At 51.8% G+C, this 22049-nt stretch overlaps 9 protein-coding genes across 9 annotated transcripts; 3 read left to right on the top strand and 6 right to left on the bottom strand.

Annotated features, from left to right (window-relative positions):
- Positions 1 to 285: 285 nt before the first annotated feature.
- Positions 286 to 2173, top strand: NOP58 (Nucleolar protein 58; the record flags this gene model as incomplete). Its single annotated transcript, XM_051734310.1, has 4 exons — positions 286 to 532; positions 585 to 920; positions 983 to 1410; positions 1460 to 2173. 4 exons carry the CDS (start codon positions 286 to 288, stop codon positions 2171 to 2173), a joined length of 1725 nt encoding a protein of 574 aa, XP_051585904.1.
- Positions 2174 to 2529: 356 nt separating this feature from the next.
- On the bottom strand, positions 2530 to 3307 carry J4E82_008070 (uncharacterized protein; the record flags this gene model as incomplete). Its single annotated transcript, XM_051734309.1, has 4 exons — positions 2530 to 2706; positions 2765 to 2968; positions 3022 to 3162; positions 3302 to 3307. 4 exons carry the CDS (start codon positions 3305 to 3307, stop codon positions 2530 to 2532), a joined length of 528 nt encoding a protein of 175 aa, XP_051585903.1.
- Positions 3308 to 4051: 744 nt separating this feature from the next.
- Positions 4052 to 5944, bottom strand: J4E82_008069 (uncharacterized protein; the record flags this gene model as incomplete). Its single annotated transcript, XM_051734308.1, has 2 exons — positions 4052 to 5058; positions 5113 to 5944. 2 exons carry the CDS (start codon positions 5942 to 5944, stop codon positions 4052 to 4054), a joined length of 1839 nt encoding a protein of 612 aa, XP_051585902.1.
- A 5969-nt stretch (positions 5945 to 11913) lies between these two features.
- Positions 11914 to 12375, top strand: J4E82_008068 (uncharacterized protein; the record flags this gene model as incomplete). The annotated part of the gene is made up of 1 exon (XM_051734307.1): positions 11914 to 12375. The coding sequence occupies one exon, from the start codon at positions 11914 to 11916 to the stop codon at positions 12373 to 12375; it is 462 nt and encodes a 153-aa protein (XP_051585901.1).
- Positions 12376 to 12952: 577 nt separating this feature from the next.
- On the bottom strand, positions 12953 to 14077 carry J4E82_008067 (uncharacterized protein; the record flags this gene model as incomplete). The annotated part of the gene is made up of 1 exon (XM_051734306.1): positions 12953 to 14077. One exon carries the CDS (start codon positions 14075 to 14077, stop codon positions 12953 to 12955), a length of 1125 nt encoding a protein of 374 aa, XP_051585900.1.
- Positions 14078 to 14423: 346 nt separating this feature from the next.
- On the bottom strand, positions 14424 to 15435 carry J4E82_008066 (uncharacterized protein; the record flags this gene model as incomplete). Its single annotated transcript, XM_051734305.1, has 2 exons — positions 14424 to 15179; positions 15232 to 15435. 2 exons carry the CDS (start codon positions 15433 to 15435, stop codon positions 14424 to 14426), a joined length of 960 nt encoding a protein of 319 aa, XP_051585899.1.
- A 1166-nt stretch (positions 15436 to 16601) lies between these two features.
- J4E82_008065 (uncharacterized protein) lies at positions 16602 to 18112 on the bottom strand (the record flags this gene model as incomplete). The annotated part of the gene is made up of 2 exons (XM_051734304.1): positions 16602 to 17935; positions 17992 to 18112. 2 exons carry the CDS (start codon positions 18110 to 18112, stop codon positions 16602 to 16604), a joined length of 1455 nt encoding a protein of 484 aa, XP_051585898.1.
- A 467-nt stretch (positions 18113 to 18579) lies between these two features.
- Positions 18580 to 19424, bottom strand: J4E82_008064 (uncharacterized protein; the record flags this gene model as incomplete). Its single annotated transcript, XM_051734303.1, has 2 exons — positions 18580 to 19019; positions 19103 to 19424. 2 exons carry the CDS (start codon positions 19422 to 19424, stop codon positions 18580 to 18582), a joined length of 762 nt encoding a protein of 253 aa, XP_051585897.1.
- Positions 19425 to 21102: 1678 nt separating this feature from the next.
- Positions 21103 to 21606, top strand: J4E82_008063 (uncharacterized protein; the record flags this gene model as incomplete). The annotated part of the gene is made up of 2 exons (XM_051734302.1): positions 21103 to 21247; positions 21296 to 21606. 2 exons carry the CDS (start codon positions 21103 to 21105, stop codon positions 21604 to 21606), a joined length of 456 nt encoding a protein of 151 aa, XP_051585896.1.
- Between the last annotated feature and the right edge of the window lie 443 nt (positions 21607 to 22049).

Below are 22049 nucleotides of genomic sequence, written 5' to 3'. Positions count from 1 at the left end.
TTCATGGCAGCCCTCACAAGCTCAATGGCCCAGCAGCGTCGCTTTCGCTTGCCTGTGCCTGGCGTTCGTCACTGCTGTAGCTACCAGAAACAGAGCTTGTGCGTTCGAGGGTTAGCGCTGGGCTGTTGGCCCGAGCTCAGGAAAAAGTTCGAGCTGGGATTCCGCACTGTTCGAGCTTGCGACAACTCCCATCGCGACTTCCCACACCACGTCCAAATTCACCACGGAGGGTAGTTGCGTTTCGCGATCGCCATTGGACCTACCCCACGACCGACCACTCGCAAAATGGGTCTTTTCATCCTCTCCGAGACTTCGGCAGGCTATGTCCTGTTGAAGTCCAAGGACAAGAAGCTCTTGGGCGCAGACAGCAAAGAGTCCTCAGACATTGTCGAGCAGCTCAAGCTCAAGAAGTTCGCAAAGTTCGGAAGCGCCGTCGACGCTCTCGAGCAGGCTGCTGCGCTCCACGATGGAAAAGTCACGCCTATGCTGTCGTCTCTTTTGGAGGATCTGAAGGATGAGACCAAAGCCACTTGTACGCATACTCCGACATGGCGAACAGAACGTCGCAGCTAACATATCTCAAGTGGCCGTTGCCGACCCCAAGCTCTCCAACTCGATTGCGCAACTCCCAGGTCTCTCCCTCAAGACAGTGTCAGACTCTTCCACTCAAGATGTATTCCGTGCCATCCGCGAAAACCTGACTTCGCTCCTTCCCGACCTACTCCCCGCTGAGGAGGCCGCGACCAGGCTTGGTCTTGCCCATTCCCTGTCGAGACACAAGTTGCGCTTCTCGCCCGACAAGGTCGACACCATGATCATCCAGTCCATCGCATCGCTCGATGTGCTCGACAAGCAGCTGAACACCTACGCCATGCGCGTCAAGGAATGGTACGGCTGGCACTTCCCAGAACTCGCCAAGAGTAAGTTTCAGTAGTGCCCGACGTCCACCGCTTCACGAGCACGTTACTGACTATTGCTGCAGTTCTCAACGACAACCTTGCCTACTCTCGCGTTGTTCTTAAGATGGGTTTCCGAACCAACGCGCGTGAGAGCGACCTCTCTGAGATTCTGCCCGAAGAGATTGAGGCGGCTGTCAAGGCCGCTGCAGAGATCTCCATGGGTACCGAGATCACAGACGAAGATTTGGAGGCGACCTCTGCTCTTGCCGAGCAGGTTGTCGACCTTACCGAGCACCGTCAAAACCTCGGCAGCTACCTGTCCAACCGTATGCAGGCACTCGCTCCTAACCTGACAGCTCTTGTTGGCGAGCTCGTTGGTGCGCGCCTCATTGCCCATGCTGGATCCCTTATGAACCTCGCCAAGTCGCCTGGTTCTACCATCCAGATTCTCGGTGCTGAGAAGGCCCTCTTCCGTGCCCTGAAGACCAAGCACGACACACCCAAGTACGGTGTATGTATTTGACCTCCCCAACGTATTTTGCCTGTACTAATGTTACCAGCTCATCTACCACGCATCCCTCATTGGCCAAGCTACTGGAAAGAACAAGGGCAAGATTGCCCGTATGCTCGCTGCCAAGTCCGCCTTGGGTCTGCGCGTCGACGCCCTCAGCACCTGGGGCGTCTCATCCGAGGACACCTCCAAGGAGCCCACTGAAGAGGAGAAGTCCCAGCTCGGTCGCGACGCACGTCTCACCATTGAGAGGAGACTACGCGCCCTTGAGGGTAAGCCGCTCAAGAGCATTCCTGCCGGAAATGCAAACCAGACAACACTTGGACAGAAGAAGTGGGAGGTCAAGGAGGCACGGAAGTACAACCCAGACGCTGACGGTCTTACTGGTGATGAGCCAGCTGCCGATGCGCCTGCACCCAAGAAGTCAAAGTCCGCCAAGACCAACGGTACACCCAAGAAGCTGGTACAAGAGGTTGACAGTGACGAGGAGATGGCAGATGCCGACGGCGCTGAGGATTCATCCGACTCCAGCTCTGAAGACAAGCCTGCCGCAAAGGGTGACAAGGCAGCGAAGAAGGCGGAGAAGGAGGCCAAGAAGGCACGAAAAGCTGAGCGAGCCGCAAAGCGCGAGGCCAAGGAAGCGAAGAAGGCTGCCAAGGAGGCAAAGAAGGCCGGAAAGGAGACCAAGGATAGCAAGAAGCGGAAAGCCGACGATGGTGACGAGAAGGTAGAGAAGAAGAAAAAGAAGAAGAGCAAGGACTAGATGCGTCGCAACCCCACGGAGACTTATGTATCTGTAGCCATGTTCTTACAAAAGAGGGTACGGCGTTGTATGGGTTTGAGCTTGCTATGTTCAGGCGAGTGGCGCATCAGGGTTCGGGCTTCTGTAGTTTTATCTTTCCAAGTCCTTTTACGTTGCATGATGGGGATGCGGTGGATGGATACCCGCCAGTTGGTAGCATACAATCACATGTTCATAAACTTCAATCGTGTTGGCTGTATACGTGCATGGTGATGTATCGTTGATTAATGTTCAATCAATCTGCCATGTGGTTCCGACCCCTTCATCCATCTACTCATCCTTTGCAAGCGCCCATCTACTGCTCATTGAGAGCAAGCTCAAGCCTTCTTCTTAGCTTTTCTCCTCTTCTTGTTAGCACCCAGCAGCTTGTTAGCAATCTTCGGCATCTCCATGTTCTCCACTCCAGCGGGAATATTGCCTTCCTCCTCATCGAAGACCTGTTGGGTAATGGCTAGAATGTCGTGTAGTTCGTCTTCAGTGAAACGTGTACCCGCCTTTCTGAGCGTCAGCGATCGTGCACGTGAAAGAGGTTAATCAGTAGTCAAGCATTACCTCCTCAATGACCAACTCTAGCATGACTTGCGTAGTAGGCCTCAAGTTATACAACTGGAGATACTCTGCCTTATTCAGCCGGTACTTGGGCGCCAGCGCGCGGAATAGGCTGTTTGGTCCTCGGTACAGCGTCATGGGCCGGTCGGGATGTTGGTCAGCGAGTGATGAAGTCGTGTAATCTGGGGTTTGCAGATAGGCGAGCCCCTTTCGTATGTTAGTCTTGTTCGAAAGTATACTTTGCACCATGGAACACCTACATCTCGCAACATGTGGTTTAGACCAGACGGCTTCTTGCGTTTCCGATCCGTCCCATCGGCGCCTGTGTATTCTGCGTCTTCTTGCCGCAGATGCAGGAGGACTTCATGGTTAGAGAGTAAGGCGGATTGGGGGGTTTTGATCTAACAGAAGTATCAGTGAAAAATGTCAGAGTGATGCCAGAGTAATCCATGGACGTTGCGGAGAAGACCGAGTGCGAATATTGTACGATTGGAATATACAACTGAAAGATTGATTTCAGGATTCAAATGTGGAACTTACATGCATGTTGATGATCACGCGGCGCTCACGCAGTCTTCCGAGCCGATGCCGTGGGTGTCTAGTGATCACAAGATTGATTCGTGTAGCGGGTATACCTCGGTTGCTAATATATCCAAGTCAGATAGCTCCTTTGAACAAAAATTGCTTGTTTCACTCTAGCAGATTCGAGAGAAAAGACAAGATCTTAAAGGATCGCATATGATCATTGCAGAGCTTTTCGTGATGTTTCCGGATCTTGAACTCTATTCTTGACAGACGAAAGAGGCTAGAGCCGTGAAAACGCGTTAAAAGAGCGCGTACCTGAAATGAGTGACCGCACTTTGCGAAGAAGCTCTTGTAGAAAAAAGACTTCTTTGAGTTTTGTAACAGTGCGTACTACCTAGGTACTAGCTAGAGTCACGTCTACATGGTGTTGGAGCCAAAGTGAGACCCGGTAGGTGAGCAAAGGGCAGTTTTTCGCGCTAGCGGCTTGGCACGTCGAGGGTAGGGATGCCGTGGCGATAGATAGTGTTGGAGTCAAATCTGAAGACACTCAAGAAAGACGGATTGACGATCATTACTGGGTATCATTACTATGTTACTTGGTTCCTTTTGTGCTGTTCCAGACAGGTCTCAATCGATGCCGCTAACGCCGCGCAATGCTATGCGAAATTTGAGATCATCGCGACCCGAGATCATGATCTTCGTACACCCGTGACACCGTTGCCTCACGCCCAGTGTTTATATCTTCTCACCACATGTGCTTCCTCATCATATTCCTCTCTGTGCCCTGGCAGTAGCCCTTGTCTTTTTAACCATAAAGACACCAACTTCTACGCCTTCGCTTGGCTCACCATCGTGGTAGTCTCGCTCCGACACTCCCTCCAGAACAGCCTGGATCAGAGTCGCTGCACTCATCTCGGAGCTCGGGAGCTTCTTCGACTTACTAAAATACTTGGTGATAACGTCCCGTACACGAGGCTTCTCCTGCTTGATCCACCAATCGTCCGCCCATGCCGACCGTTGCAACAAGATCTCCTCTTTCGCCGCATGTATGACCTCGTAGTTCGCCCTTTTCTCGGGGTTTGAATGTCTCTCAACCATTGCTTCGCAATATTTGCGGACTTGCGCTTCTAGGTGGTCGTATTCGTCCAGATAGTTGACTGAACTCATTTGACCTAGACTCCTGCCTAGCTCAGAGTGAAGGTCATGGACCACCGTTACGGTTCGTAGAAGCGGGTCGAGAATGGGTCCAAGGTACTGCTGCATGAAAGTCCTCGCGCCTGTTTTAGTCGGGTAGATGAAGAGAAGGACACCATCGTCACTAGACAGCTCAATCAGGCGGTCGTACAACAAGGATCTGCCCCGAAACGTGAACATCTCAGAGAACTCGTTCGTGTTCGTAGGTGGGATGTATCGCTCTACGATAGAGACATTAATGCTTCCAGGTGGCACAACGGGGCGAGGCGATGGAGGAAGGAGTTTTGAATCGAGTTGGTAATCAGGAATGGCCACTGCACTGTCGAAAACTTTGCTGGTAAAGTATGAATCCCCTCCCACAGCAGGACCAGGGGTGGATGGTGGAGACTTGGGCAGGTCCATCAGCGTATAACGGCCAGGAAGCGCATGGAATACATTGATCCATGAAGTTTGCGTTGACGATCTGTCATGAATCGAAGCAATAATCTGACCAAAGATATGGCCCGATGTCGAGGGGCAAGGAAGCGCGTGGGATAATATCTTGACTGAATCCAGGTCCAGGCATCCAGATTCAGTTACTAAGCTGCTCAGTACATGAAACTACGCATCACCCTAGTGTCAGAAGTACTCACTGATGGTGCGTTTGGCCTCCTCTATCCACGCTGCCATTCTAAGCGCGTCGCTGAACTCGTCGTGAAACTCGTCGTGAGTCGGTACAACGATGGGGGCTTGGGGAGGAGCAGTCGAAGTGGCAGTGCCGTGGAGGTTTGGCGACACGCCTGGCTCAGAATTAGGAGGTGAACCCAGACCAACCGTCCCTACGTTCACAAAGGATCCCCAACTGATCGTCCCCGGCTCCGTATCCGAGGGAGGCGTGTGAGTTGACACAAGATGTCCGACGCGGGCTCTAGCTGCCTTGGGACTGGTAACGGGGGTATGGCTGGCCCCGTTGGCGTGACTGAAGAAGTCGAGTGGTGGGCTGAGTGCATGGAGAGGGTCCTCTGGCTTTGAGAGAGGTCCAGCGCCTAGTGGAGAGAAAGACTGATGTGCTTGAGTTGGAATACGATCAGGGTGGGGCGCAGCAATGCCTAGTACATCAAACGAGGGTAGACGCAGATTGTGCGTACTTCTAAGGACCGTGGACGCGGGAAGCGAGAAGTTAGTTTGAGGAAGGTTGAGGGTCAGATCAAGATGTGGCCGGTCCTCGATGGTGGGAGTCCTAAGAGGCTGGGGTAAGACGGAAGGCAGCGGGAAAGGCTGCGGCAGAGAAGCGTCGAGAAACGAAGAGATGTCGTTGGGAACCGCTATGTCGGGGCAGGGACCCGCATCTATGCCTTCATCCGGCGTGGGTGGGATAGAGTTGGGCTGGAGCGCTTCGTGGGAGGGTTGCTGAAAGTGAGGAGGGGCAGTCTCAGCATGAAATTGCTGTGTAAGATGTGAAGGAGACTGGGGATCCGCCATCATGGCCAACGAGGTCTAAGATGTTTGCCGGCAACGCGAACAATCACGCTACGTGTTGGGTAAGTGGGATGAACAGACGCACGGAGACGTGGCTGAAAGATCTGGCGTCCAGGTACAAACGCGGTAGCGCCGCGGCGGCAGTAACGGCCGCGTGGAAGTATTGACAGGTAGGAAGGGCTGGCGGTAAACGAGTGAATGGAGGCCTGGGGGAGACCGTTGCTGGCTCCAAGACTTGAGAGCAACAGCAGCAGACCAGGCGAACGCAGTGAGTGGACTAGGTGGTGGTGGGCTAGGTTGGGTTCGCGGAGTGAATACCCGATGTTCGCTGCAGTTGATACTAGCGTGTTTTGGGGGGCCAGGGTCTCATCAGCAGAGATCTAGACCTCGGCCACAAACAATTCACACCAGCAGAATGGCCTGACCGCGCGTGGTTCTCCCTGCATACATGGTCGCCTGGCTCAATCGCCGTCAAGCCTGTCTGTCCATCGGTCTTTGTGGTGCCGTTGATTATTTCCACCGACGTCTATCATGTCCCTCCTGCACGACAAGCCCGGCTAGTCCTGAAGCTGCTTGATACGAATTGAACGCACGCCTCCCGTGGGGACTCAGTCGTGCCAGTGTACATGAATACGGCGCTTACCTTCCTGACTGCGGCACTGTTGTTGCGCTATAAGAGTGCAGCCTGTCTTTGACTCTGCCCGACTAGTCGGCAAACTGAAGAAACCCCAAGCAGCCCCACAACCCATGCTCACAATATCACTCATCATACGTTTTGGTGCGAGCTTACTGCGTGTGTGTCCCTACTCCCTTGGCTTTCCCTGCGCATGGTCTGACAAGCCAAAGCTATCTACCCGCAGTCACACAGAACAGCCACACTCAGCTGCCGCGACACGCTTTGCCCTACAAGGATAGGGGCCATGCGAGTCTAGGCTTCCATCGAGATGTCTCTCAACTCTGCCTAGCGAGCGCAGTTTTGGTTGACAGCGTTGGAAAACTTCTTTTTAGCTGGATGCGTCTTTGGTTAATGATCAGCGCTGTACTGCTCGTCACGGGATCTTCCGTTTGCGCACATTTCGATCTTGCCGCCACTGCATTCAGGGTTTAATCGTTTGATCCCAGTCTTGGTTTACAAACGTAAAAGTTCGCTATCAAATGTGCGACCGATCCACTTGTGCATCCGCTGCAAGACATTTCTCACAAGGACCATCGAGCGAATCACCTTGCTTGTTCCCCCGCCTGCATGGGAGAATCCGGCGAAGAAGCGTAAACACCATGCCAAGCTGTTTGCACTTGTAGACTACAACAGCTCACAGTGAGCTGTGGTGCAGCAGCTTGCTATGACTTGTTCTCAGGGGTTCTCTCCTTCTTTCCTCATTAGTCCAGCTCTTCTTTCATCCAGACACTTCTCTCGAATCGCTACGCCACCACTGTGTCGACATAGATTCAAGTATCAAACTATCCACATTAGCACCAACCTTAACATGGAAATGAGACGTGGTATAACGTACTTGCCACTTCTGCAGTCCCCTCTCTCTTCCTCCAGCTGTACTTGCACTAGACTTTGACGCCATCTTCGGCTCGTGTAATTTCACATACTCCTGCGCAAGGATGGGGCACGCTTTCTTGTGCGCCTTAAAATGCGCCTTTTGGCAGTCTTTGTTGCAGTAAGTAACACTATGGCACTTGATGCACTGCTTAAGCGAGTCCGGGGACTTTCCACATTGCGCACATGCCTGAGGTGGTGCTGTCGACGACGAGGAAGTGGGCGTTGGCTCTGCAATGGGGGGTTGTGACGATGCTGAGTTTGATGATTCTGGCTGTGTGGTAGGTGCAACGTCCGGGTTGGCCGTCGAATCCGCCATTTTTCGAGAAACAGACAAGTCAAATCTTCCAGAAGATGGGTGTGATAATTGCCAAACGCTGTCTCTGATGTCGTTGTGCTTTCTCTGGATTCACCTAACAGACGCCAAAAGTTGAATGCGATCGACATTGTGCCTGCAGGGATAGAATGCAAGCGACAAGACTAGGTCGATTTCGTGCTAGCCTCGAAAGTATCAGTTACTAATGTACTCTGCCACGACACAGCCACTGTGCAAGATGTCTCACGAAGTAAGTCATTGCTAATTTCACTTCATCACTATGACTCCAGTGTCACGGCTGCTTTTGTGGCGTCATGAAGCTCGGTAACGGTAACATAACATCTCGGCAAGGACATGAAGCTGCGAGACTATCCAAAGCCAACGGTCATCAGCTCGTTGCATTGTCCCAATGGCCCTATCCTGGTCACAATGGCATGTCTAAGAAACCTCACTGTGATTCCCCAGAGCGTGTGTTTGTGATTCAAAGCAAGATTTTGTTCTCTGTCGCTACTACCGTCCTCTTCGCCAGTTGTTCCTTTGTATGCCCAGATAATCAGCCACTTGTGTTGTCTTGTCTCTATCCGGCTGCCTAGATATCTGCGTCGGAACAACAAGACAATCTAAGTGTTATCAAGCGGGCACTCACTGTATTTCGGTCTTCACTGTGATACAGTCGGTGCAGCAGCCTCAACATCCCTTACGCACGCCACTCTAGTGGACGATCAAAGCTATATCGACCACTTCAACTTGCTGCATCGAAGGCAAACAAGTTTTAGTATCCGTTATTTGCAGTATAACCGGGTTCATGGAGGATCTGTTAACTTTCCTCCACTCGCTCCGTCAGCTATAGGATGTTTCTCACTGATTGTCAAGGCATCGGACCCGGCGACATGAGTCCAGAAAAGCTGTTAGGACTGCAAGAGAAAGGCACTCATGAAAGCTCGGGACGAAAACTTGCAAACACCATATGGAGGGAGGGAGAAAACTATCGGTATGCGAATCGATAGATGTATGTCGTAGTAATGTATCCTACACTCATCTTGGGTCATGGCAATTTAGGCTGGCAGATATAACCCACGACAGAGTTGAGTCCATGAGGTGCTGAGGAGGTACCTTGCTTGCTACATCGAGCTGCCATCAACCGTGCTATGGGACTAGAGTACAACTAGTTCACGCGACTGGATCCCTCTCTGACTCTTCCGCACATGTCCCCGTTCTCGTTCACGCTGTTCCACGCCCAACCTCTCTCAACCAATCTTCGCAACACAATCCTGCAGCCACTTTTCTATGTTGAGCCTCACAGTTTCCTGTAAAAGCTACACATTCGCGTCTCGATTGCGCCGATATGCTCGCGCATGCTCAGTCATAGCGTTAAACTCCTGTTGTCGCCGCTGCAGTTCTTGGCGATCCCTTTCGACGCGTAGTTCACGTTGTGCTAAATCTCTCTCACGAGCATCCAGAGCTGATGTACAGCGTTGAAGCTCGGCTTCTCTAGGATGAGGTAACGGTACTTTCTTACTTGATCCACTTCCACGCATAGTGCCTCTGTTACTTGGAGGCTGATCGGTTATTCCTGGCGCAGGCCGGCTGTTCGTTGGCCTACCTTTCGGCTGTTGTGACGTGTTTGAGGCTGTTGTTACTGGGGCAGCTTGCTGACCAAAGGGAGATGTCCCGGAGAAGGGAAACCCATTAGCGAAGGGAGACCCCTCGGAGAAGGGAAACGTCCCGAAGAAGGGAAACCCCTCAGAGAAAGGAAACCCGCCGGAGAATGGAGTCGTAGGCTCCTGACCGTGGTGTGATGTTGATGGCACCTGCGGTCGAGCTACAGGCGCAGACGGTCGACTATTGCGGATGTATGGCCGTGGCTCACGCTGAGGGAGTGGTACTGTTGCAGGTGGTCGAGACGCGGAATCTTGGGTGAGAGGCGCATCATTTGCCTCATTTTCCAAGCTCTGATTGCGGGCCGATACGTCCTGGTACTCTGCTTGAAACCATCTAGTGCGACACAGCGGACAAAGGTTCGCGGTTCCTTGGGTTTTGCGACGGGAGAAGATCTTCTCGAGACAATGGCGACAGAACTCGTGGTTGCACTGAGCGGGCGGCTGCACTACGATGCGGATCGCCTGATGAATACCACGATCGTACTCCTCAGTACATATCGGACAGTGAGCTTTATCGGATGGATCGCGCTCGCTGCATGGCCTGAAACAACGGCGCATGAAGTCGTTGAAGGCGAGTGGCCGTGTTGCCATATTGATAAGATGCTAAAGAATGTTCTCAGCGTGGTGTAGGAAAGTGAGTACACTACAAAGATGTTACTATCGGAGAAATTGCGGTTAGTGTTGAAGAAGGTGCGGGTGTGTTGATGAGTCTAGAAGGAGATTTCAAGACCCTACAACAAGCACATAAAGTTCGCGTTCACCAGTGAATTCCCGGACACAGAGCCACTGGTGTAGCTTGAAGACTTAGTTCATGTGTGGTGGGATAGACGGAGTCGTGAGTTGCATGATGTAATAGTTCACACATCGTGGTAATCCGTGGATAGTTGGTATGATCAGTAGTTGCTGTGGTCTTTCGTATCTGTTCAATCTTAGCAATAGACCACGCGGGTTCTGTGAATAAGATCAGGTGATCGTGGCTACTCATATGGGTACTGAACTACGCTATCCTGTCCCTATATCATATTACCTAGGTAGCATCGAGGGGATCGTAAATCGTGGGGATCAAGATTGATGAAAATTTGAAGTTCAGGCGAAGAAGCCTGGTGGATGCACTCCAGCAAAAATACGTCCACTGTCATGCAAACCTATACCGTGAGCAGCAGGCCAACGATCCTCATCGCTGGTAAAGTAGTGATCCAGTAACTGGTCGAGTGTACATGCGTATCGATCTACCTCTGCTGACAGCATGCGTATATGCAGTTTTGTAAGGGATTCCGAAGCACATCGGCACCTCTTCTTGTTTGCAGTGCTTCAAAGATCAAGGTAAAGTGTGTGATGGTGAAGAGTTGATCAAAGGGGGCGATGACCTCATGTGCGCATTGCGCCATTGGCTGAATTGCCCGAACCCAGCCACGCGCCAGCCTTGTCTTATCGCAAACATTGACAGCTCGTCGCACATCGCAACGAAGTCCACCTCTAATCCTTCGCAGTGATGTAGGTATGCGCCAGCTTGTTTCGCTCAGGTGAATGTATAGGTCAAACCGGGAGGAAGGCGTGTGCTAATGGTCAAGTTGTTTTGCTAAGTCTTTTTGCTAAGGCAGGTACTTCTCATGTCTACTGGCAACATTGTGCAACCATTCGTTCTTGCAGAAGACTTATCTTCGCTGCGCCACTGTAGAGACCCATGGCTGGGTCAGATGTGCTCGCCCCGAAAGTCAGCAATGACAACACAGCTATTTGACTCGCTACGCCGAAGCTTGGGCTCCGTGTCAGCCTAGGTTCAGACGCACAGAGTACGGACTTCGCCAAAAGTCCGTTGCGTGACCTCCGTCCGTAAATCTGACTGTATGAGCCAAGAGCGTGCACGCACATACCGGTGCACACATAGTCCGATGCCTACCAGCATACGTAGTCCTGATGGCTTTGTTGGTCTAATAGCAGATCCAAGAGACGCGTATATCGCGAGAATGGCAGCGGTATGAGGGACCTGTCCGAAGTAATCAAAGTGTTTGCTAACATCTACAAAACGTCTTTTTGCTATCCATAGTGAGCATTGGTCAAGTGCATCCGAGAGATGGAAGAAGCCCCAGCATCATACGAGTAAATCGCCCAACTTTTGATGTATCGTTGAACCCTTCTGATGATATCGCTGACATGAACAAAGTGGTACTAGTAGCAATGAGTCTCGTTGAGTACTTGTCCGAGACGTGCTTGGGGTACTAGAAGGCGTCAAGGGGATGTACAGGGCGGGCGTTTCCTGTGGCTTGATTAATGCGGAAAATGCTGGAGGTACACGCGTCAGGACCCCAAGTTTGGTGACATCCAGCTTTGATCTTACGTGTGGCATAGAGGTCGGCAAGGCTATATATCTTGTCTTCGCAACATGGTTTCGTTGCTTCACCACCCATCAGCTCCAGCTTTCTTCCAGATACGTATCTTCCCTACCACCACCATGAAATCTCTCCTGTTCTTTTCAATCATACCTTCCACTCTTGCACTAGTCGCACCGCTCGAGCGCCTGAAACCCAATGTCTATAAACGTGACGCACATTGGGAAACAAAGTCTTGGTCCCATGGTCCCGACACCGCCACCATTACCGTAACAACGACTTTGATTGTCACCATTAACGCCATCCCGACAGATGATGGAACGTTTCCCAACACCACTACCACGGAAACGAGCGTGACAGCGACATCCGGCGACGGCCTCGCACCAACTACGTTGATCACGCAGCCCAGTGGGGCTTCTACGCCGCAAGAGACAAGTGATATCCTAGCACCTATCACGTTGATCGATCTCAGTACGGCATTTTCTCTGTCTACCGCCACTGGAGATGCGGATGGCGCCGCACCTACACCAAATGATATCGAACCAATTACGTTGATCGACATCAGCACTGCGACCCCCATCTAGATGGAATCAAGACTGGGGGAAGGTTGTGGAAGAGACGTCGGTATGATACGACGTTGTATTGGTATAATCAGAGAACCCGTAGCTGGAGGATTATTGTGGTCTGCCTCGTGATGGAAGTGGTTTCGTTGTACATATTGTCTTTCTTTGGGTCTTGAATCTAACACACTCGCTTGATGCGTTGACTAAGTCTTACACCATTAACAATGCTATTCATGCCGTTATGTCGGGAAGATCATTGGTAGTAGTCTGCGTTCACGCTATCCTGAACACAACGCACGAATAACAGAGGAATTTGGAGTATGGGAATCGGCGTCCGAAGTTTTGCACAAAATTCGTTTAGACCTCAAAAGGTTTCGAGGGTCGGTCGTTAGGATAAATGAAAGACTCCTTGAGGCCAAGAACCTGCACCATCAGTGGTCTGCAACAAGTACTCTCTTAGTGGCAGCTTTCAAATAGCTCCGTCGCACTCAACCGCATACTACTGCTGACTTTGCTGCCTCTTCTCACATGTTTTGCTGCATATGGCCTGCCGTAAATTAGCCTCTCTCTGCCAAATATATGCCAAAGACAGTATGACTTACACGTCTCCAACGACCTTCTTCAGGACCAGACTATCCACCCATTCCCCCTTGATCATCTCTTTCTCCTTCGTGAGGCTGTGTCTTTCAAACCCCAGCCTTTCTGCTAACTTCCAGCTTCCCTCGTTCCTTGGATCACACTCAATCTCCATTTCTAGTTTCCCTTGATCCTGCAGTCGTTCCTTCAGAGCATCAATGAAAGCCGTCATGGCTTCGGTAGCGAAACCTTGACCTTGCATAGAAGGCAAGAAGGAAAACCAGAGGTTGGCATGGGTGACTGGCTTGATGGTGGTTTCTCCTGGTAGGGAGTCGGAGTTCGCTTGAGACGTCTTGGCGCCTACGCGGCCGATGAACTGCTCGTCGAGGTTTTCGACAGCAAGTTCGTACTTGGTTCGGGGTACATCGTTGTGGTTGCGAATGTTCTCCAGGACGAGCTGACGAGCTTCTTGGCGTGTACGTGGGGGCCATTCCTGATAACGTGCGTTTTGCTCGTTTCCCTCGAGAAGAAAGTAGCTTTCCTCATCCTTCATGACGAACTCGCGGAGGAGCAAACGACGTGTTTTGATGGCGCCAAAGCGTTCGCCTTTTACATTTGCGCGGGCGATGGCTGCGAGTTCTTCCTTCGTCAGAACACCAGAGGCTTTGAGTATCTTCTGAATGACATTTCCCTTGCCGATCATATAGTCGATGATGTTGTTTGTCTTGGCTGCAAGTTCGAGCTTCACACGTGCATATTCATCCCTCAACTCGACGTTTGAGCGTAGCGTGTCACGTAAGCTGAGATGATTGCGCGTTTGTGCAACACCGTCGACGCACACATAGATGTTATGGCGCAAAGACTGGTTGGGGTCTTTGAAGACATGACGGTCCTCGATACCCAGTTCCCCAAGGTAGTCGAACTTTGCCTTCGCTATGAGAGTGTCGATAGCAGGCTGGACATTGTCGCGAGTAACTATGATGTCGACATCGATGATAGGTTTGGCGACAAGGCCAGGCACTGATGTGCTACCCACGTGTTCGATCGATAGGTAATCGACGTCCTGAAGGTAATGTTCCAACTGTGACTTGATACTTTCGAATTGCTGCGGCCATTCCTTGTTGTATTGCTCGATGATGACAGACATGATCGCTGATAGAAGGGAAAAGTAAAGTGCAAAGCCGGTCAAGCTGGCGATGCCTGATAGAGGTCAAGCAGGTCAATGTGTCGGCTAAACCTACCGAACTTGTGAAACGCTCTCGCTTCTCACCCGGGTGCTCCCGAGGGGTGCAGGAGCAAGAATGTCGGTGTAATAAAAAGCATGAAAAGGGCACAAGAATGAACAAGAAAGCGGATACCCGAGATTGATGTCGTACATACAGCCAAGATGCCGCTTGCGCACAAAGGGCGAATGCGACGCGGAGATACGGGCGAGTCTCCGGCGCGCTTGGTTTGATTGCGCTCCAGCCCTTCAGCCCTTCCCACATAACGAACTAATCATACTCTTCAATCTTGATCACCGGGATGTCTGCGTACGGTGGAGGGGCGTCGCGGCCCAACAAAGCAGTCTCGGCATCCGAGTCGGTGCTTGTATTTTCCTGCTGCCTTCGCAAGAACAGGCGACGAGCCATGATGAGGCTAGCCGCAACCAGTGCAAAGAGCGGAAGAAGCAGGGTATTTCCTCCAAGCTGTATTTTGCCAACGAAGAAGTTCCAGGTTCTCGACCACGTGCCAATTTTGCCATACTCGTCCCATTCGCTTGGATCGAATGACGTTTGCATCATAGCCAGCTTTCCACACTTCATCCTAGGTGGTTGCATTCTGTTCTTGGCCTCAACAACTTGTACGTCTTGGATGGAGAGGATGTAGGGACCGCCCAAGTTCTTGTCATACACAAGGTGCTCATCATATTCCTTGTGCAACAATATCTGAACGACCTTCTGACCCATCTTGATCGGCTCAGGTCCTTCTCCCCAGGGCAGACCAGTCACGTTGAATTGAAGCCACAAGTGTTCGGGCTTTTGAGCGCGAAAGATGGTATGCTGGTATTGGAGCGGAAACATCATTCTCCTGTGCTTGTATAGCTCCAATGTGTCGTTGTCTTCGTCTTCGGATTCCATCTCGTCCTGCTGCATATTGGTGGATACCTGTACGGCATTGATATGAAGGGGCATGGGGTCCAGAGGGAAGATGCGATTGCCGTTGAGGAGTAACGCATCGTTGAACTCGGTCATGTCGAACTTGAGCAACTGATTTATGGTTAGCAAGCGCAGCCTCCTGCATGCGATGGGATACACCCACTAGCGAGCTGTTCGGAGGCGGATGTAGCCATTCCGCCTTTTCAGGGCTCGTCCAGACACGAACAGGGCATCCGACGCATCCCAGCTTCACGGTGTATTCCCGGCCCGCCTCCCTCTCGATGACTTCATCCTGATCCAGTATGTTCTGTGGTGTGATGGCCGCTGCAGCCAGGGCCGAGAGACTAAGAAGAGCGAGTGAACGCATAGTAATGCTGAACGAAAATGAGAGAAGAAGGAAATACAATGTTCGATTTGACTGAGGTTCGCACCAGGAGGCGGGAGATGGCCGACGATGCCGGGCGACGCGTACACACAAGCCTCGGGCTACGGCACGCTAGCGCAGGGACCATTGACGTGGGGGATGCTGATTTTAGAAGCCGATCTCCCTCTAGAACGAATGGTATCCATACTGTTCTTTGCGTATGTTAGACTGTTAAGCTGTACAGTGCTCGCGATGGCTGACGATCGTGTTCGCAGGTGCATCGGCTTTGATCAAAGCCAACGCAGCTCATCACCGATTTGTTATCCACAAGGGAGTAGCACAATACACCTCGTTCGAAGACAACATTATTACTACGTCTTAAAATACTGTGACTGACGGGTAGAGGGATATGGCTAGGGCAGCTCTACCAGCTTCCTCATCAATTCCTCAGTCATCGACCTGGCTCAAGCACGGCATAGAGTTATACAAAATTTATGATCTTTGTCAACGGTAATGTCTCGCTCTGCTACTAGCCTCCTAACTCCCACGCTGGCTTAACAAACTAAGCAACGCTATAGTAAACCGGAGCTAGAAGTAGCGCGAATGCTATATAGGTGCGAGACTCGATTTTGCGATTTGAGTGCCGATTGATGAGCTTTCTACAGGCCGTCTCTCATGCCGATGGTATACGCAAAGTGCATGGAACATGTTGCTCCATCTTCTGCCACGTGGTGGACTGGGTACCTCTTCGTACCTTGGCATAGCTGTGGAAAGCTTCCGATGAAGTATGAAGTAGAGAGCTACCAAGTGATTGCTTGCTTCTGGACCGGATGCTAACCTCGTTGCAACCTTGTGCAGAAAGATTGGGAAATCGACTACCAGCAGACACAGAAGATGGTGCGGGTAGTGTCGCAGCTGGTGAGGGTTGAGCCAATGGCTCTACCAACGTCGCTGGAGTCTTCACTAGCGACAGAAGCAGTGTTCACTTTCACCCTCGACCGAGCAAGCTGACGAGACTTCGGGGCTCATAGACGGAGGTGTCATGCTCGCAAGGCAATCCGAAGTGATTTGGCTATGACCAGCAAGCATGCATCTGCTCGTACAAGCGATGAGCTGGGAAGATGGCTCGTCAGATGCATAGTTGACAGAACCATCAATCGAAGAGGATTTCACTCCTCTTCACTCTCTTCGCTGCTGTCTCCGCCCTCCAAGCCTCTCATCATCAGCGCCTCAAGATCATCTTCGTCGTCGTCGTCGGCTGCCGCGACTTCACCAACATCGCTAGGCTTCCGATCGTGGCCCGTTATCTCTTGTCGGGCAGGCGGGCCGATGTCCATAGGCTCGATGTCCCTGTTATTGTAGTCATCGTCATCGTCGTCTTCACCTTCTGCGTCGTCGCCGCCCAGATCACCAAAGTCAATCTCATCTTGAGCGTTGCGATTGCGTGCGTGTGGGTTTGGCGAGCCTTCGACGTCGCTGTTGGCTGCGCTAGCGAGGGAGATGGGGCCGTTTGAGGGTGAGCGCAAGTAGCCTGCACCGAGGTTCTGACCAAGGCCTAGAGAGGCCAAGGCACCGTTGTTGCGTCGTGGTGGGCGGGCATCGGGCACTTCAATCTCCAGACCGCCGTCGTCATCTGACTCGCCCTCTGCGTCATCACGATCTTCTTCTTCTTCTTCTTCTTCATCACTGTGGTGTTGTTGGCCTTGGTCAGGAGGGGGCGATGAGCGCGCGGGGGATGAAGCCACTTCGCCGTCGGATTCGTCAGACGAGTGTATGACTTCGGAGGATTTGATCTTGGATGCTGGCGGTGCCGTAGACTTTACCTTGGGCTTTGACGCGGTATCGGTTGCGGTGCGTTGGAGGCGGACGGCTGGTGTGGCTTGCGCCTTCTTGGGCTTCACCATGGGGTTCGCTGTCGCTGTCTTGCGCTTCTTGGGGCCCGGGGCAGTCATGGGCTTCCGCGCGGGAGCAGCAGCCGCAGTCGGGCGAGCGCCCAGCTGCGGTGTGTTGACGGCGCTGCCCGTGCCTGTCCTGTAGTCTGGCGAGGACGCGTAGCGATATTCCGACTCGTCGCCGCGTTTCTCCTTCTCCTTGCTCAAGAAGTGCCGGAAGTCGTAGGGGTTGTCCGCGTCAGGATCGCCTCCTTGGTCGTCGGCTGCTGCCTCGCCAAACAGGTCCTCTTCGTCGTGTTTGTCTTGGGCATCGTCCTTGAGCTTCTTGGGATATATCTTGGCGTGCTGCGACGAGACGTCTTTGCCGTTCCTGGTGGCGAGGTTGAACGTGTAGCTGCTGGAAAGAGGCTCAAGCGTGGCCTGCTGGTTCGCGGCATCGAAGACGAGGACATAGGACTTCTTCGGTTGTGACTTTTGTCCGGTGAAGGTGAAGACGTCCTTGTCGCCCGAACTGCTCGTATCATCAATGCGGAGCTTGTAGAGGTTGGCCGAGGTGGGCGGTGTCAGCGTTGTAGAGCGCGATTCCGTCGTTTGCGAGGGTTTGTGGTTGTCTACGCTGCGCATCAGCCAGCGGCCACGGACGGGGAAAATGGCGGACAAGACTCACATTTGACACTGCTGAGTTCTCCGAGAGCATCGTCGCTGCTGCCTATGCGGTCGCTGATGTGCAGGCTGAAGTGCGCCTTCTTGTGAGGCTCGATACGACTCTCGAGCATAGGGGACGCCATTTTACTACGCGTCCACCTCCAGCATGCAGGCTCGGAAGCAGAAAAACAAAGACACGCAAAGCAAGCAAAGACTGCGAACGCTGCCGAGGCCAAGAAGATGCGCAGAAAAATAGAATGACTGTCGTTTGCTGAGCCCGAGAGTTGGTGGGTGTTCACGTCAACTCGCAACGCCGGCTGGTCTGGATTGGGATGCTCCGCCTGCCGTCCTCCCGCAGCTAGTCTCTCCCCACATTGCACCGCTAGTTTTAGTCTGCTTCTTCCCATCTCATCTCATCTCCGCTTCCGCCTTTTTGCTTCTCTCATCACAGTCATTTTGCCAAAAGCGCACGTCTTGTCATCAGCCACGTCAGTTGCACACTGTACTGCACGCCATAGCTGCATATCCAAACAGTTGTATTGCCGTGCATCACTATCATCGCTAAGGCTGTGTCCCGCAGGCGGACCAACTAGCTCGAGCATGTAACATCTTACAAGTCGTCGGTGTATCTTGTAGTCTTTGCCCCGTCTACAAGACCACCTTGTTCAGTGCCAACCTGGAGGGTTTGCAGCGCTTTCCTTTGCTTCCTCCTTTGCCAGAGGACTCGAGCAAAGAAGACCATACAAAGCCCAAGGACAACCATGCCACCAACCATGTACAAGCTCGATGGCTTCGCCTGGTCATCTTCATATGGTAACCCCTGAGGAGCGTCAGACGTGAAAGCGCGCCTCCCTCTGTCTTGTGGTGGCGTCTTGTTGATGACAGGAAACGCTTGCGAAAGACCGCCTTCCATCGTGCCAGGGAACCCAAACGCGCAGACCATCGTATCCGTTTCCGCAGTGAAATCAAATTTGACTGGAACTTTGACCATACCCGATCCCATCACGTCGAAACTTGTAGACCATATTCCCCCATGGTTCGGCCTCTCGTCTGACACGATGGTCAAATTCATGTAATTTGAAACATCAGAGAGAATGCTTGGTAATCCAAGTCATGCAGCGAGATGAACTTACAACAAGACTCCCAGTCAAACTGTGCCTGACTGCTCTGATCCCCAATTTTCTGCTGGCAGGGTTTGCAGTAGAGATTTCGATGCAACGCAAAAGGAACATCAAAATCCCCGGGCCATGTCAGCTCGACGACGTCGTTTACGAATAGGGGAGTAGCACCAAAGCCTGAAGTAGGCGGATGATGAGCTGATGTTTCAAGGTATTGCTCGACCAAGAAGCTAGAGCTCTGAGGGTTCTTGTCAGGCATCAGAGATTTGTCGCCCGGCGCTGGGAATGTCCATAGAGCCTGGGTTGGGCAATCGCAGTCTTCGCCCTTGGAAGCCATCGTGTAGATATGTTGTGGTTTGTGAAAGGTGTTGACGACTAAGAAACTGGAGAACTGTTCCTTGAAGACATGTTATATGAATGGAGATTATGCGCGCATAGCGATAAACTTAGACTACTCCGGGTAACAAAGCGCTATCGAAATCTAGCCCTCAGCCCCGTGCAGCTGTCGTATGTGCCGCTGACGACTGCTGTGAGTGGGCTACGTCAGAATCAGGCGTTCTCTATCTAACGCAAAATAGCGGAGTGGAGTTCGCGTACAGCTGCTACGCGCAAGGCTGCTTGCATCAAACACGCAGCTGTGGAGGCGAAGCACCGAAAACCAAATCACAAACGTAGAAACGCCGGTGCCTTGAGTTATGCGCCAGATACTTGATTCTTAGTGTGACAGTTGTTGTTGCATTAGCTACATGTTATGATGGGCTCGATGCTACCCTCCCATCAGCACTGATCTCTAGGAACGCATGGAACGAACAAGTAGAAAGCCGATACGTTATGTGTTGGCGCAGGCAACCGTGTTTCGAAGACTTGGAGCGAATTAACAACTTGTGTTGAGCACGAAATGAATAGATGTACAAAAACGCGTCATGCAAGTGACCGGTCGCGGTGGTGAGAAGCCAAGGCCGCTCGAAGTCAACTACACACATGTTGAGAGGCACGACTTCACGATTTCACCATGTGAGGAAGTACCTTACCTGTCGTTGTTGAACCTGATGTTCCACGAAAACTTTAACAATGTCGGCTCAAACCTGTGCAGCGATGACGATGATAGTACATGAAGAACAACCTAACGTTATAAAGAAGAAACTTCTGACGATTGTACATTGAAGCGCCAATTTGTTCATGTACTAGAATTCTGGCAAAGCGGCAAGGTAGAAAGGGAATGCGACTCAAAAGTGTAGAGACAGGAAATGCGTCAACAAGGCCCACATGCAACGATTTCGGTAATGATCAAGACGAAATTTCTAAAGGAAAAGCCTGTTAGAGTTCAGCTCTCAGAACGGGTTGTAAATTAGTCGTCACTCTCTGAAGTTTTGCAAAGTACTCTAATGTTTGGACTTCGGTACTCATCCTGCTGGAGTTCATCTCCATTCGACTATCTTATCACAACCAGTGAACAGGGATTAACAGATTTGAAGCCTTGAACAGCCTTACGAGTTTCTTTTCGCAATGGTTTTGCACGTATCGACCGATACTTAGTATACGGGTCAACACCCATGCCCGCATGGTCAACATGAATAGCCATATTAGATGTATTGCCTCTGCCCTGTTGGCGGCGCACGGCAAGGTGTTGGCAATCTATCGGAGTATTGAAATTATCCGAACGCAGTACAGAACCACAATATACATGCTGGCGGATCTGCCAAGCAAGGTAAGTCATCAGGAACAGTACCTCAGGATTGGTCTGGCAATACTGGAGCTCGAATCTGTTATCCCAGACATGGATTTGTGAGTTGGTCAGCTAAGGAGTGGGCCCATAGTCAATGTTGGCACGATGACTTGCGACTTAGCGGTATTGTTCTTTGGAGAACCTTGAAGGCAGCTAAGACACAGTATAAAATGCAGCAATGCAGCCTTCGTGACGATCCATCGCTCCGCTGGGAAGGCATCGTTTTCATAACTCCCGTCGTTACAGTCAACTCGATTGCACCACACTCGCTCTGAACATATTGCACAACATGCGCTTCATGATTCCACAGTTCTTAGCATTGGCGGCCTCAGCTGGGGCTGTTGGTATCGCTGTTGTACTAAACAATTCAAAAGAACCTGTTTACGTATGGTCTGTTGGCGGCTCAGTCGGTCCCCGTCATGATATTAAGGCTGGTTGGTACCAACGCAGGTTTTGACTCAAACCCTAGCTGATGATTCCAGGTGGTATCTACTGGGAACAAATGCGTCGCGATGAGAAGTCTGGAGGTATTGCAATCAAAATTACAAAAACCGGGGATGGTCTGTACACAGGCGCCCCTCAGCAGGTATGGGCATATAACCTGGATGGTGCTTCGGTCTGGTACGACCTCAGTACCGTCTTTGGGGATCCGTTCGCTGGTAGCCATTTAGAAGTTGCTGGAGATAATGGGGGTCTCATCGTGTGGGCAAACGGGACTCATCCGGGAGGTAGCCAGGTCGCGTCGGCCCCGAGCGAGGGAAACATATTTCTCACTATCGATCCTGCTGCTTGAGCATTAAAAGATAGCTTGAAGATGCAAGGGACTAGAACGCCCGAGAATGGCTTTATGGAATTGTCAAAGTGTCACTGCCCCAACGGCACAGGTGCCGTTGATGCCTCACAGTAGAGCAAGGTGATGAAGCGACATCTGTGAAAGACTTCTCAGACATGTTCGAGTCAATCGAGTTTATGCTCACGTCGTACGGCCGTTGGAACCGCCCAGAAAGTATTTCGATAGTCGGACAGCTAGCAGCGGTATGGTGGGCGATCATTACTCTACTCGATTCGACGACCGACAGCGCACGTGGGAATCGGGAGCTCCTACCAAATCCAGTAGCCATCCAGAAATGTCCAAGGTGGTAGTCGCCACAAATGTGGACGAACTGTCAAGCGTGCAAGGCATGGGGTCGGCCGTGCTCTGAAGGTGAATTGGGTCTTCGGGTCGACCTGTGCGCA

Source organism: Alternaria postmessia, assembly GCF_024291825.1.
Source record: "Alternaria postmessia strain BMP 2775 chromosome Unknown scaffold_61, whole genome shotgun sequence".
NCBI classification, from domain to species: domain Eukaryota; kingdom Fungi; phylum Ascomycota; class Dothideomycetes; order Pleosporales; family Pleosporaceae; genus Alternaria; species Alternaria postmessia.
Note: the sequence above shows the minus strand (reverse complement) of the source record. Positions and strands in the feature narration are given on the sequence as shown.